Source organism: Lonchura striata, chromosome 4 (assembly GCF_046129695.1).
Source record: "Lonchura striata isolate bLonStr1 chromosome 4, bLonStr1.mat, whole genome shotgun sequence".
Classification (NCBI taxonomy): domain Eukaryota; kingdom Metazoa; phylum Chordata; class Aves; order Passeriformes; family Estrildidae; genus Lonchura; species Lonchura striata.
In genome coordinates, this window is record NC_134606.1 from 46,638,968 (window position 1) to 46,654,676 (window position 15,709).

At 41.0% G+C, this 15,709-nt stretch overlaps 1 protein-coding gene across 1 annotated transcript; it reads left to right on the forward strand.

Moving 5' to 3' along the window:
- Window positions 1-14,188, forward strand: ETNPPL (ethanolamine-phosphate phospho-lyase). The gene is made up of 14 exons (XM_021525484.3): window positions 1-64; window positions 110-204; window positions 2,040-2,158; window positions 2,321-2,480; window positions 3,318-3,392; window positions 4,836-4,929; window positions 5,967-6,083; window positions 7,778-7,860; window positions 8,373-8,598; window positions 9,483-9,637; window positions 10,374-10,463; window positions 10,675-10,805; window positions 11,699-11,766; window positions 12,603-14,188. The coding sequence occupies exons 2-14, from the start codon at window positions 149-151 to the stop codon at window positions 12,732-12,734; spliced, it is 1,506 nt and encodes a 501-aa protein (XP_021381159.2). The 5' UTR covers window positions 1-64; window positions 110-148; the 3' UTR covers window positions 12,735-14,188.
- Window positions 14,189-15,709: the final 1,521 nt, after the last annotated feature.

A 15,709-nucleotide genomic window follows, 5' to 3' on the forward strand; every position in this document is an offset into this window, starting at 1 on the left:
CGGGGCCGGCGCCGGGATAAGAGGCGGGGAACCCTCCGGCGGCTCGGGCGGACGGTGTTCTCCGGTGCCGTGCCGTGCCGTGCCGTGCCGTGCCGTGCCGTGCCGTGCCGTGCCGTGCCGTGCCGTGCCGTGCCTGTCTGCCGGCGGGATGGAGGAGCTCTATAGCAAGGCGGAGACCCTCGCCCTTCGGAGGAAGCACATCGGGTAGGGGCGGCGGCGGGGCCGGGAGCGGGGCAGAGGGGATGAGGAAGAGGAGGAGGAGGAAGGTCTGTATCTGGTGACAGCGCCCGTCCGGACCTGCCCGGGGGCTGCCAGCGCCGGGCAGCCCCTCCGGCCCCGCGGCGGGACCCTGCGGGGAGGGGGACAAGGACACATACGGGAGCTGTCATCCCCCTGGACTGCCAGGTCTCGGGGCCACCTGGAATTCCCTAGGCGGGCGGAGGGATGCCGTCCTTAGAACACTGCCCGTCAAACGCATCATTGACTTTTCCAACAGATCAAAGCAGGCGGCCAGAATGTGGTACCCAGGTGTATGTCTAAAATGAGACTGCTCAGGGCTGGGATTTTTTTGCGCACGCACCTGCAAAACAGCCGTGTCCGCTGAATGAACCTGTTGCTATTCCTTAAGCTGAGTTTAACTGAGGGACATGCAGGAGGGCTGCCAGAGGCTGTGACCTGAGCAGTAGCCCTGGCTGTGCACGTATCTGATTTCTCTGTATGGCAATGTTAGTTCCTACAGGATGTGCAGCTTTCATAATTTCTTCAGTAAATGTTGCCAAGTGAAAAGTAAGTCCAGGTTGGAAAACCAGATCTATTCTACTGACTGCATCTTAAATATGTTGCATATAGAGAAAGCTTACTAAAGATTCATAACTCACAAAAGATTCCCTAAAGTCATAGCCTCATAAAGTGAGAAAATCAGCTGCTTTTTAGGGGGCAGATCAATAGCAAGGGAGTCCTGCCTGTGCAAGACTTGCAGGATTGAGCAGTGCTGGGCAAACAAAGAAAAACTTTCACAGAATGAATTGACAGGTTAGAGGAAAAAAAAAACTGCAGTCAAGAAATGGCCAGTAATGATGGGCATTGCTTTCAAAGTATAACAGAGAAATAGCTCAAGATGTCAGAGAAGTTCCATGCAAGAGCGCTGGAAGCTGTGAGAAAGAAAGCAAACTACTTCACTATCCAAGACATTTACAAGTTCATAACCTCCATATACCCAACAATAACTCTCAGACTTACCTGGAAACAACTGTGTTTATCCAAGCTCATATAAACACTGCTAAATGTTCAGAAGACTTTCCTTCTGCTCAGTAATATCATTCAATGTAATTACATAGCTGGCACATTCTCCAAGGGGTGGGGAGGAGCAAGAAATAAGAGTGTTTAAAAAGTATTTTGGTTAATTTTATGAGGAGCTTGAGTTCTGCTGGAAGTCTGAGTGATTTAGGTGCTTATAATATGCCTCTTTTAAAGATTTTTATCCAAAGCAGACAGGGTGAGAATGTGAAGGTTTTAGGACCTGCTCAGTACCTCTGAAAATAAAGCCTGCAAGGCATTAGTGTTTTGTTCTTGACTGTAACCTCTATATGCTGCAGTCATCCATTGCGTAATGATTTTTTGGCTATAGTATAAAACAGTACTTAAGAGCTTACTTCAGTCCCAGAGAGTTATTTGGCCATAGATGTCTGTAAGGCATGTAAACAAGCAGACCTACAGCCTAGGAACACAGCAGGACATATAAGGACCTGGAGCAACGTGCAGACGCTGTTCTCCTGTGAAATCAATTGCAGGCAGAGTCAAGCTTTGAAAACACCCTTATTAAAGACCAGCTTCTGTTCTCACTGTGCCTGGGGAAGTGCATGGGTTTTCAACTGTGAGCAAGATCCCCTGCTTGACCAACACCTGAATGACTCACAAGCTTTTTTTCCAGAAGGAGGCAACAGTCTCCAGAGCTGCAAAAAAAAATCAACCTCCTCAACACTCAAGGGAGGGAGAAAAAGTGAAAAAATTAAAATGATGTTATGTTTATTATGTTTTAGGCCTTCCTGCAAAGTTTTCTATGCCAAGGACCCTCTGAAGATAGTCCGTGCCCAGGGCCAATATATGTTTGATGAGAAAGGGGAAAAATACTTAGACTGCATCAACAATGTTGCACATGGTAAGCAGTTTGACTTGTAAGACTGCTTCTATTCCTTAATTTCCACTAAGGATCAGGACACATTTCTGCCAAGTGGTGATGTTCACAGTGCTTCTCTGAACATCCTTGTGTGGTTCAGTAATTCACTGCTTGCTAGTAATAACTAATAATTTTCTTCTTTAGTGGGCCACAGCCATCCATATGTGATAAAGGCTGCAACAAAACAGATGGAACTGCTCAATACAAACTCCCGCTTCCTGCATGACAACCTTGTTCAGTATGCACAGAGACTCACAGCCACCCTGCCTGAGAAACTCTCTGTTTGCTATTTTGTTAACTCTGGGTAGGTCTGATTTGTGGTTTTTTATATGACTATCCGTTATTACTATTTTGCTCCTGTTTGTGACAGACACTCAGGACAGCTTAGTCTAAATCTTATTAAGCAGGACTTAGTAACATGCAACAGAAATATATCCAGCAATGATCAAAACTTTCTTCCTATTTGCAGCCATCATATTTAAAGTGATGGCTCAAAGCAAGAAAGCCAAAACATGAAACTGGCCTGCTGAATGATATGCAAGGAAAAAGTGAGGGGGGAAAAAGCAAGAAGAGGAAATTAATTCTGCAAATTGGTGAATGTTATGTACAGACTGATGAATGTCGTCTGTAAATTTATATATAACCTTGGAAACAAGTTAGTTTTCTTTAGGCAGTTTGGTAGTCTATAATCACTTACATGTCCAAACAGACAACCTGTGAGCAGAGGGACTGTGACAGATCAGGGTGGGAGCTTGGGTCTTCTTCCAGAGTACGGATTTGGGATTGTGCAAGCACTGAGGAGAAAGGAGTTGTGTAGTGTGGGAGATGGGGCATTGCTTTTTGAGGGTTAGTGGCTGCACTGTGTTCTCAGCTGCAAATTGGCCTCCTGTGTACCAAGGGGAGGTAAATATCTGCAGGCAAACTGGGGGAGGGAAAGAAAGCATCTCTTTGTTTGCTGTTTATACAAAGGGCTGTTTTATCTTTGCCCCCTTACATGGCGCTTATAGTCTCAACCTTAGCATTGTAATCTGCTGTGTTGATTTGTTGCATCCATGAGTTCCATGCCTTGTTTTCTGTCAGAATACCCTTTTAATTGGAAGTGCTCCTTCACTAGTTTGCTGCTGTATCTGTTACCATGCAGGTCTGAAGCAAATGACCTTGCTTTACGTCTGGCTCGGCAGTACCGTGGGCACCAAGATGTGATCACCCTGGAAAAGTAAGTACACCAAGTAGCTTATGTGAATGCAGTCAGCAGCTCCTGCCATTACTTTAGAAGTAGCTTTGCAACAACCCCCTGCTGTTTGTACTCCACTGCCTGCTGAAAGAAAAGCTTTGTTGCTTTGTATTAGAGCAGATCAGGAAATCCCTTTTTCACATTTGGATAAACACAAGTTTTGAAGATCTCTGAAAAATAAGCTTGTCGGTCACCCCAGAAGGTCAGTCACCTTTTAGAGGGCATTTCCCACAGACTCCTAAAGCAGTTCATGCCACAAACTTAAATGTTGGTTTCAAAAGCAGTGAATGGTCTGGCTACTGGGCTGCTCTGGAAAAGGGCTTTATCTTCATCATGCATTGCTGGACATGTTTAATTTTGCACAAATAAATATTCAGTGGTCAAGAAGAATGATCCTGTAGTTCTACATCAGTGCTGCAATGATGCTCAGCTCTCCTTCAGTGAACACAAGTATGCACACAAAACCAAGAGGCTGCAAAATCAGGTGTTGAGAGGGCTGCCAGCCACAGGGTAGGTGGCCAACCACATTTCAGGGTTTTCCTATCCTAGATGCAGCTGTAGGTTTGGTGATGTTGCTGTAGTGCTGGATTTTCTTCTCAGGTTGTGATTAGAGCAAATGCAAGGGCACATGTCTCTATCGGAGCAGCACAAAGCTTGTTTGACTCAGCTATAGTCAGATCCCTGTTAGCAACACACTAACCTAAGTACGTTCTACTAAGAAATCATGACACATCTTTGGTTTGGTTTGAGGTTTGCTCGCTTCAAGTTTATGGCTGAACAAAAGTGTTTACTATTCCCTGAATAAAGATGCTACATGCTTTAGGCTCAAAAGGTTCTGGTTCATAATTTCCAAATCAGTTGGCCGCAATAGTACCCAGCTTTAGCATACTCTGCAGTATAAAACACATATTCAAACAATGTCTTTTTCCTGACCATGACTTTTGTCAAACCCTCATGCCTGCAGTGCCTTCAGGGCTGGTAGTGATGGGCTGCTGCTGCATAAGGTTTGCACTTCTCCATGCAATGCACACTCCTGAGAGTTTTCACAATGGTATTGGGGTGTAGTTTGCAAAGCTTGGGCTGGCCAGAGTGGGGCTGATGGGTTGGAAATGGAGGAGCTGGACCCACCTTTTAGTTCTAGGTAAGGCTGCTAGGTCACCCACCTTGAAATTAGTGCAATCCAGACATCATCTTGGTCTGTCTCCATGTTGACCCTTGATTTTATCCTGTTTCCAGTCTTGCTAGTGAATTAAAGTCAACAGCAATTTCATATTTTCTTTGAGGGAAAGACTAAGGAAATTAAATCAAGATCCCTTCACAAATGGTGCTGCTGTGTTGCAAATATGGTTGCTATTCTGGATTATGTAAATTTGGCTCTTCTATACATTTGGTGAAAAGTGACTTGGCTGTTTAACACTCACACAGTGCTTACCATGGCCATGTTACGTCTCTGATTGACATCAGCCCCTATAAATTCAATCAGCTGGGAAAGGACAGCAAGAAGGAGTATGTGCATGTGGTAAGTATGCTTTTTTGGTGGTTTTTTTGTGGTTTTGTTTTGGTTTTTTGGGTTGGTTTTTTTTGTCATTTTTATGCCTGTTATGCAGCATATTGTATTACCCACTTCTGGTGTAAATATACTTTCATTCTGTTTTGCTGATGCTAGTGTACATATGCTTGGCTGATTTCAGTGGAATAAATACAGCAAAATTGTTTGCTTTTGGATTTCTAAGAAGGTGCTCAGCTGTGGGGCTGATTTCCTTCATTGTGCAACAGGTCTTCTTAGTCACTGCATTGTATAGTTATGCAGTTTGATGAAATCAGCCAATATTCATTGCATTGGTTTGGTTAAAGATATGCAGGACTTTTGAGTCTAGTTCCAAAAACTGGAAAGGCAGATTGCACAAGTTTATACAGATTTGGGTATAGGACTCATGAGTGTCTAAGGGAGTGTTATTTTTCACATAATACTTTTGTATCTTAAAAAGACAAAAATTTTTCTCAGTCCAGAAATAGACACCTAAGCATGCCTTTCCTGTCTAGACCTTCTTGTGTTAACCACACTGCCAAAGTAGTATCCACCTTTTTGTACCACCTCCTTTCTCTTAGTTACTGAGCCTTTCCTAACACCATTTGTAGAGGCTTGAATATCACAAAGATTTGTACCATGACTAAAATGCCAGAAGGGAAGTCACAGACTGGAAAACCCTACTATCCAGTTGCAGAAAAGGATCTTCTGTGAGAATATGAAAAAAGGTGGTGGATGGGTACTCATTATTGTGTCTTGAGGGAGAGGAAGGACAGTCTTGAAAGGTGGATGAGGTAGATGATGGTTCTTACAACAGCTGCGTTCAGTAATATTGAACTCATGACAGGCCCAGATTGAGTTTAAGCTCCATTAAGCATTTTTGAAATTCAAAGTAAATATTCAGGCTGTACTAACTCTTATTACCTATTTGTGTGAAAAACCAATAAAGTGGAACAATGGAAAATAAAGTAAAAGTTTCACAGATGTATTGCCTTCATAAAAACAAATAAATGAACTGGCCTTTTCAGGCTCCTTCTCCAGATATCTACAGAGGGAAATACAGGGAAGACCACCCAGATCCAGCAAGTGCTTATGCTGAAGAGGTGAAAAAGATTATTGAAGAAACACAGAAGAATGGACGCAAGGTGTGTGTTTTGTGCTCTAGAAATGCTGAGGTTTCATCTATTTATTATGGTATGGGGGTGTGTAACAGGCAGATGAGGACTTGTTTCTTTACCAATTTCACGTGCCTCCCTCTCCCTTCATTTTTCTATGATGGGTTCTGTTCAAAATGGGCCATTTTTCTATCTGATGCTCTCATGATAATTTTTCTAGGCATCAATGAAAGGATCAATAATACAGCTGTATATAAGCAAATACAATTCAAAGCTGTTAAATTTCGTATTTGATGCACTGAATCAGTAGATTTTTAATATTGTAGGGAAAGGTTTGAGGTCAGCTGAGAAACTACATCACAAATTCTAGCAAAGAATATAAAAAAAATCCAGGACATAGAGAAAATCTATTAGATAAAATCTCAGTAGTACATTTCTGAGCCTGTTTGGTTAAGATAACTTTGAAAAGTCATATAAAAAGGTGAAACTTCCATTCATACACACTATGACCTTGATAAAAACAGTTTCTGAACAGGTGTGCCTAAAATGTGTGTTAATCTTTTGTATGATGGCATTAGCGTGTTCAGACTTGTAGGGCTTGATCCAAAATCCACTGAAGTCCCAGAAGACTTCAGTGGAGACTGGAACATGTTCCCTTCTAGTCCAATGGACTTACATCACCTCTCTTTTAGTTTCTTCATCAACTTTTTTTTTATTCTCTACTAACGGATAGTTTTGTTTTTTCTTCCTTTGTTTCCTTTCTTTTGCACATTTCTTAGGTTTTGGTGACATAGACCTGTGGCAGGACAAGTTGTGCTAAAGGCTAAGCCTCACATGCTGTGGGAAGCTTCGTACTCTTTGGCCGTATACTCACATGTAGTGTGCGGTCCTTTACTGCTCGGCCTTGTTTCCAGGAAGACTGCACCAGCACAGAGACCTCTTGATGCTCAGGGAGGGGTTCACAAGTGGTGTGGGGATGCAATCCCTTAACTAGCAGACTTATGCCGAGACCTTGGGGTAATACTGTATCTCTGCTGCATAGACTTCTGCTGTTGACAAAAAGGAATTTTGATGTTCCAGTATGTCTGATCTGCTGTTCTCATCCTTCCTGATTTGAAATAACTTTCTTTTTCATTCCTAGCAACTGGAATTATTTCATCTGTAGAATTTTTCCTCTTCTTTTGTCAAGTGCCTCGTGCTGACATGTTATTTGTGTAGTTACATGCATTAGGCAGGGGTGCCCAAAGGCTAGCCACAGGTCATCTTACAGGTCAGCTTCCACCCACCTCTACCTGGTATTCAGGATTAAACAAAAACCCACATATACCTGCAAGCTTTATTAATCTCTTAGGGAAGATGGTACACACTGTTGTGTGCCTCCTGTAATCTGGCACCTTTAAATAAATTTATGTAGCTCCTAGAAGAGCCTAATTCAACACCCAGTGACACCAGAAAGCACCATCCAGTTCAATACAAGGGCTTAATGGACGCTCTTGCATTCCCATCAGGCTGCAAAGGTGGCCCTGGCTACTGCAAATTTGGGCACTCTGATTACAAAATTAATAAATCCTTTAGCCATATCTGTTTTCAAGAGCTCTCAGTTGTCCAGCCCACTGCGTGATTAAATTAAGGCCCACATTTAAACATTTATTTCTAGACTGTTAGATGTCTCTGCCAAGGCCAAGTAGATGAACACAGCTCTTACATGAGTTTGTCTCTTGTAGATTGCTGCCTTCATAGCTGAATCCATGCAGAGCTGTGGAGGCCAAGTAATTCCACCCGTGGGCTATTTCCAGAAAGTGGCAGAGTACGTACAGCACTTCACAGGGGCATAACGGGAAAATTAAACAAAGAAATAGCTTTTTGCTATAGACTTATAGACTATAGACTTACCTAATCAATTCAGCTATTAACCTTTTATGTTCTTGGCTATCTGTGGTTCATTTCTGCTTATTGAAGAGTATGATTTCAGTTCAATATTGTAATGGAATATCAGCTAATTTTTAGCTAGATAATTGTAATTCTTTTCCTATCTTTAATCTTCAGCCATAAATTTGATGGAATATGAAGTTAAACCAGCTACAATCCTATGGTACCATTACAGTACTCCTATCTGACATTAAAATGTCAATTTATTTTCTTAACACGTAGCATACTAAAAATTTCATGGCTATAAAATAGCTGTAACTGTATTCTTTCTTTTTTTTTTCCTAACTTGGTCTCACACTGCAGAATTTCTGTGATGCAGACTGCCTTGTCCTTGATTGCCTACCCGTATTCTGCAGCACTAGACTTTCAAGGTATTGTGATTCTTTTCAGGTATGTGCGTGCAGCAGGTGGAGTGTTCATAGCTGATGAGGTCCAGGTTGGCTTTGGCAGAGTTGGGAAGCATTTTTGGGCATTCCAGCTGCAAGGTGAAGACTTTGTGCCTGACATTGTCACCATGGGAAAGCCCATTGGCAATGGACACCCTATGTCTTGTGTGGTCACAACAAGGGAAATTGCTGAAGCTTTTGGTGCTTCTGGACTGGAGTATTTCAATACAGTAAGTTCATAGGTGAATCTTTGCCTTTTTTATTTTTCTTTTGGTCTGCATTTAACAGTTAGAAGTTCTCCAGGTGATCTAGATAACATCTGCAGCAATCACTGCATCACATTACTAACAGCTTGAGTTAACCACAGTCCAGTATCTAAAAGCAAGTGGAGAGGCTTTGAAATACACTCTGTATCAAGTGTAATATCATCATATAGACCACCACTATCAGCATGACCAGCAGCAAGATCAGCAGCATGACCAAGCTCTCTGGCAGTCATGCACCTCAGCTCACATCCATGTCTCTTTTCCTCTCCCCACTCTTAAATATTGATTATGTAAAATTCCATTTTCTAGGATAGGTTCTGTGTTGGTGGAGCTCATTACCTGGCAGACCTTGCTCTGCAACTGACACCTAACAAAACAGTGACCCTTTACCAGAAAATAATTCATCTGCGTGCATGCCACAGAGGTTCAGTCTTCTTGTTTACTGAGCCTGCTTTCTGCTCCTGTGACTCAGCCTTCTTCCCAGCTACCATGAATATGCCTGTTTTAAATGGAGTTTATACACTCTGGATCAAAATATATCAAATCTATCACCCACTGCTCTTCCCAGGAGCATTTTGCCTGCACATGCAATCAGCTGAATTCTTTAGTCCTGAGATCTTCAGATTACTTTAACCCAGAGCAGAGGAAGAGGGAGCCCTTCCCTTGTCCAAATGTAGGGTATGGAATTCCACAGCCTAAATGCACAAAATCTCCACTTTTTCAAACTTCCCTCATGACATGCCAAGCAGGAGAGGGAAAGTGAAAACAACATGGATAGCCACTGATGAATGTTTTGTTTTGATAGGTTTTGATTTTGATGCCATGTTTTGTTTTGTCTTTGCTATCAGTTTGGAGGCAATCCAGTGTCTTGTGCCATTGGCTTGGCTGTGCTTGATGTAATAGAGAAAGAAGACCTCCAAGGGAATGCCACACGTGTAGGAAATTATCTCCTGGAGCTGCTAGCTGAGCAAAAGGAGAAACATCCCTTAGTGGGAGATATCAGGTGGGTGCATCACAGCAATGTCAGAGAAGAAAGTAACTGTGCTAGAAAAAGTGACAAACTTGGTGTGAGTGGAACACAGAAACATGCCACGATTTTGCTACACCTCTCTTTTGAAATGGACTGCCCAAAACTGGTATTGTAAGGGCATATATATTTTTTTTAAGTTGTCCATCTGTCTGCTTAATTAGATACAAGCATAGCCACTAAAAATGTTCTGGGAGAGTAGGAGAAAGAGCCATCCATGTGCAATAACCAAGATGTCAGCACACCATTGTAATCATGCAGACCTTGTTAAAATCTCTGGGATTTCCTTGTGAGATGTTACTATGGATTTTCCTCATCTTATATTATTACCATTGGTAATATACCATTGGTGCCATTGCATTCAGCTTTTTTGGGGGGCAGGGGTTGGGTCACAGGGTTTTGTACTTTTTTTTTTTCATTATTTTTCTCCCTGGCTTGAGATTTTCAGGATAAGCATGAAAGAAATTATCCTGTCATTCTTATCTGGCCATGTAGCTTTAATGAGCCAGGTAAGTTTATTTATCCAGAAATACCTCTTATCCCATTTGACTGTGTGAAGTTGCCAAAAGGCGACCAAAGACAAAGTCTCCTCTCTCATTCTCGTTCCCACATTTGCGCTCCAGGAAGAGAATTACAGTTGTTAGAAACAGGTATTGCATTTGCAAAAGAAGGTTTAGATTTCACTTGTCTGTACTTCTCTTTTCTACTCCAGGGGTGTTGGACTGTTTGTTGGAGTGGATCTGGTGAAAGATAAGGAGAAGCGAACACCAGCCACAGCTGAAGCCCTTCATCTTATTTACAAGTAAGGAGTTCTTAAAGACTTGTGCAGTGATCAAACCCTCCTAATATTTTCCAGCAGTTAGTCATTAATTTTGTTTTCAGTTTGTGTAATTTTTGGTGACATAGTCCTAAAAAAAGAAAACTTTCAAAATCTGTCTCAGCTTGAAGGAAGTGACAGGACACAACATAGTTTTATACCTATGTCTAATACAGATGTTTACTTTTTCCCACAGACTCAAAGAGCATCAAATCCTTCTTAGTGCAGATGGACCCTACAGAAATATTTTAAAATTTAAACCACCAATGTGTTTCACAAAGGAAGATGCAAAACACACAGTGGAGACACTTGATGCACTTCTTACAGGTATGTGTGCTCTAGGACTCAAAGGAATGCTCTTCTTTGTTCATTTCCCAATAAAACACCATCATAGCCTAGGCCATTAGATGCAAGGGAAAATAATCAACTGCATTTTTTACCATTCATCAAACTGATGTTCTTAATGACAATTATTATCAATAAATACAAAGCCCCATATGTACCTCATCCAAACTTTTAGACAAAATTCTGATCTTGAGCCATTCTCTTACAGACTTAATGTTATTACTCATTTCTGGTCACATGTGCTGTTTGTTAAGGAGTGAATATATCAATTCAGCACAGGCCTGAAAGACACTGCAGATACATTGGTGTAATTTCCCATAATGTGCTCTACCTTTAATTTTTTTCTTTTTATTTGTTTTTCAGCTAGAGTACTGGAATGTGATTGTCTCACTCAAATTTAGCCTGAAACTTTTTGGGCTCCATTTTTTTTTACCTGAGGACCAATCCAGGAGAAAATAACATCAGTTATACTGTTATCATAAAGGCTCTTGGAGCCTGTTACACATTAAATGCTCCCATCTTCCAAGAATAACAGCTGAAGTTAGTATTCCATTAACCTGCTGGGCAAAGGCAGAATTCCACTCCAAAAGGTTTCTCTGATACCTGTGCTACAGTCACATTGCTAATTTTATTCTTTTCTCTAAATACCCCCAAGACAGACAGTCCTGATAGATTAATCACATTGCCTCAAAAAATGTTTTAGGAAGTATTCATCTCTCTTCAGTTATTCTTCTGTGTGATAAATGCCCAGAGAAATAGCTGGTTTTTTGTTTTTTTTTTTTTTTTTTTACTTCAGGCAGCTACTAAATTAATGGTATGCTTACTTCCCCCATGCTTCTTTTTAATTTAGTTATTTTATTACTCTTTTTTTTCAGAACTGGAAGAGGCCACTGGAATGAAGACAGAAAATAATGCATCTACAAATGTGCAGTGTAAAAGAAAAGTATGTTTTAATTTTTAAAATTCTTTTTTCAGATAGGTGTTTGGCACAGCAAGTATAAATTACTTTGGTAGAGCATGCCTTCATTTTTGGTAGCGTGAGTGGCTCTGTGCCTTGAAACTGAGCTTAGAGAGTTACTCACTACTAGAAACCCTGTCTCACTGGGGTAAATCTAAAAAGAGCTGAGTAATCCAGACCAACAACATGTTATAGACAAGCCACCTGCCTTATCTGCTTGTGTGCAAACAAGACCAACCAGACTTTGGGCTACACAAAGTCATGAGCACAGCAGTCAGCAACTCTTGGTTCTTGGTATTACATGCTACTGAAAGATATTTGACTTTCTAAGCAAGCCTGCAGCCTGGAAGGTGTCCAGGTTTTCAGATAGTTCCAAGAATTTTGTTTCCACCATAACTCTTTCAGTATGAATGGCTGACAAACATCCAAATTAGGACCCCTTAGGTTGCAGCCTCAGCTCTGGATAAATCGTATATGATTTTTCACACCCTTAAAAACATGTCATCCTCTCTACAGGAAAGCTTGCTGAACTGTCCCTTGGTGGGTTTTCCACTTGTGGGGGTGGGAATGCAATAGCTCAGCTGCCATGGGGTGTAAAAATTAGCCTGATGAGTTATTTGCTATATATCTAGATTTTATTAGGTTTTCAGTGCAAGCCTACTGTTACAGACATTTGTACACAATCAGTTCCATTTCTTTCAGAACTAAGAATTGTGGCAATAATAGAGAGCCAGGCAGAGCTACCTAATGGGAGACAGGCCCAGTGGCTGCCTGGTGGAAGACATGCATGTGCCTCCACTGACATCTCCTTTCTGTTTCAGACAACTGAAGAGGGCTCTCAACCAGAAGGTGCAAGTGAAAGCATCGGCCACATGAATGGAGCTGCCTGCCGACAAGAAAATGGGATTTATTCGAAAAAACGCTCAGTGCCAAGTAAAAGAATAAGAACATGAGGAGGGACAGTTTCTTCATTCAGTTTGAGTTTGTGTCCGTCTTGCTTTTGAGATGAAGAGTGCAATAGTCTGAGTCCTAGGATATGTTTGAAGCCTAGTCATGCCTTTCATAAACTGGCTGAATTCCTGTTAGCTTCAGTAGGTTTAAAATACCTTTTCAGATATATGAGAACTGTGCCATGTGGCTTGAAATCTAGATGTGACAGAATGGAGAAGTGATACAAAAATACCTTGGTGCTGATGGCAGGTGTGACATAAGTACACAAACTTGGTGAAAACTGCAGATTTGTCCATATTATGCAAAATCTGATTTGCTTAACTGCCATAAAACAAATGCCAATCCTATTAAGTTTTAAAATATATGCTTAACATGCTATTTTTGCAATATTTTAAATTTCAATATGTAATATTGAGATGTTAATTACTTCCCATGTTTTAATGGCTGCATTCTCTAAACAATGCTTGAGAAAGAAATTATTATTATCTTCTAGTGTAACTTAGGTCCTATGGACCATATTCCCAGATGATGTAAATTGGATTAGCTTTGCTAATGTGTAGCAATGCTCTACTAAGTGTCTACAACTCTATGTTAGAGACACAATGTCTATGCAGGGCACTCTCACTATAAATTCAAGGAAAATAAAGAGTCTAATTTTCTATTAATAAAGCAACTTTTATAAATATTTATATAGAGTAAGATTTAAAAACTTTTCCCCTAAAGTTTGTAGATTGAATCCTATCAGTCTATAAAATACGCAAGTAAAGTATATATAATTTCAGACACACTGACTGACTGAATTTAACCTGAAGGTGACTAAAAATGAGGTTCCCAGGACCAGCCCAGCTTGCATTCCCGTGGATTTTAGTTGTTTTGAGAGTCATGGGAATTACTGCCTGATCCTGTTAAAGTAGTGCTGGCACTTTTTGTCAGTGGTGATGAAGAGTTGTATACCAGTTCCATGGGATCTTGACACATAAATGATAACACTGGATAGGTTACTAAAAGGAGAGGACCACTGTATAAACCATGCATGCAAGCAGTGCCTATCTGTGCTGCAGATACTTCTGGCTGACTTTCCTCATTGTCAGTGTTAAATTTCAGTGACAGCACACAAGCCCTTCTTTTCTTTCTTAATACGTGCACAGCTCCATGCTATGGAGGACACTGAGGACTTTCCAAATAGTTTGTACTTCAAAAAAAATTACAAAGTGTATTTATTTCCTCTTCGATTTTAATACCCTAAATTCTGCTGTTTCCTAATTGCTGCTAATTATCCTACTGATATGACTGAAAATTGAGCACTTTATCTAATTTCATGTTTTCCACAAATTGCTACATTTATATTGATGTTTTTGGTGCAATGCTTTCCAACATCCTCAAGCTGGCTTGTTTTCTGTTTCATGATCCTTGAATAATTCTTCCATAAAAATAAATCTCTTCTTTGTAACTATGATGTCCTACACAAAGAAGGTTTTTTGTTAATTTGTTTGTTTTAATTTTATTCTGCAGTAACACCTATTTGCTGAGGGAAGTAACTTTTAGCTGAAGGCTGTCCCCATGCCAAGGCAGAACTGACAAGGCTGTGTTACCCCAAGGCACTCAGCTGTTGGCAGCTATTACTCTTCAAGCCAAATGTTGCCTCAGCTGCCACAGTTCATTCCCTGCTAACTCTGCACCAGGAAGGACAGGTCTTTTCCAAAATGAAACTACACAAAGAACTAAGTGAACTTGGTATGTCTAAAGGCACAGTTTAAGTCATTCCCTGTATGGAGTGCCTCTACTTATATTTCACCTCATCCACTGTGTGCAGCAACAAGCAAGCAAATACGTCTGTGATTTATTAGAAGGCTTAAGCCCAAAGGCACAGAGCCCAGTACCAGTCTGTACTATGACACCAGCTGTTGTGGCAGGTCATTAATGTTTAATTTTCAAAAGTATGTCAAAGAACTAGACTTAAAAAATCTGATTAGCCTAAATCTAAGGTGGAGTAGTTTGAAGATTGCAACCTCAAAAACACGGAATGCCTGTGTCTCTCTGCTTCTTCCTGTACTTGTGCCTTGGTTCTGTGCATGCTCAAAATATTTGGAACATCCATTGCTCCAATCCCCTTGTGCTTTTCACCCAGCTTCTGCTTTACGAGTCAGGAAGCTCTCTACCTGTTGGATCTGCCCATTTTGCAAAGTGCAGGTTACCTAGAAAAACTAAGTGTTTATTTTCTTTAAACAAGAGAGGATATCACTCCTATGATGCACACTAAAAAGAGACACAATCATTAAATGGAGGAAACAACCCAACAGCTACCAAGATTTGAGCTGGACCTACCAGGGTTACTGCATCAGTGCTCCCACAGGATCTCAGAGTTCACCCACGTGACTATGCACATTCCCTGCTATGAAGGCCTTATCATTAGAAGAGCCTAACTAAAGGATGAGAGTGCAAGCAGAAATAATTAAGGTTAAATACAAGTACCACAGTTCCAGTCAGCTGAACTGGTCAAATATATTCCCACTACTAAACAGGCAAAGATTTTTTCCCTTCTTTCCAATTCCATCTCCCTTTTTTGTCTTTCTACCTCTCCTGTCCTGGCTGTGTAAATCCTGGTTTTAGCCATGTATTTCAACCTTCACCCTAGCCCTTCCAATCATCAGACAATTCCATAAGCCAGTTCCACTCACTAACCTTGCAGAATAAATATAAGACCACTCATTTTCCCCCCAAGTTTTCTGGAGGGCTAAGGAACAGGCTTGTGCAGGAGTAAGAGTCACTGGAGTGAGGGAAGGCAGGAATCCATCCCAAGTGGGCAACATACTGGAGTTAGTTACTTGTATCTTCACTCTAGCTCATCATCCTACAGGAATCCAAATCAATATAATTTTATTGAATTCTCATAGTTTACTACTTTTTTCATCACTTTTATATTACACATTTATACATTTCAACAAACAGACCAGTTAGAACAAGGCAACAAGGAAGG

Excerpts from the sequence above, each read along its gene's own strand:
- ETNPPL (XM_021525484.3), top strand. The coding sequence starts at position 149 with ATGGAGGAGCTCTATAGCAAGGCGGAGACCCTCGCCCTTCGGAGGAAG. Across the intron at positions 9,638-10,373 it reads CCCTTAGTGGGAGATATCAG|GGGTGTTGGACTGTTTGTTG; the intron begins GTGGGTGCATCA and ends TTTCTACTCCAG. Across the intron at positions 10,464-10,674 it reads GCCCTTCATCTTATTTACAA|ACTCAAAGAGCATCAAATCC; the intron begins GTAAGGAGTTCT and ends TTTTTCCCACAG.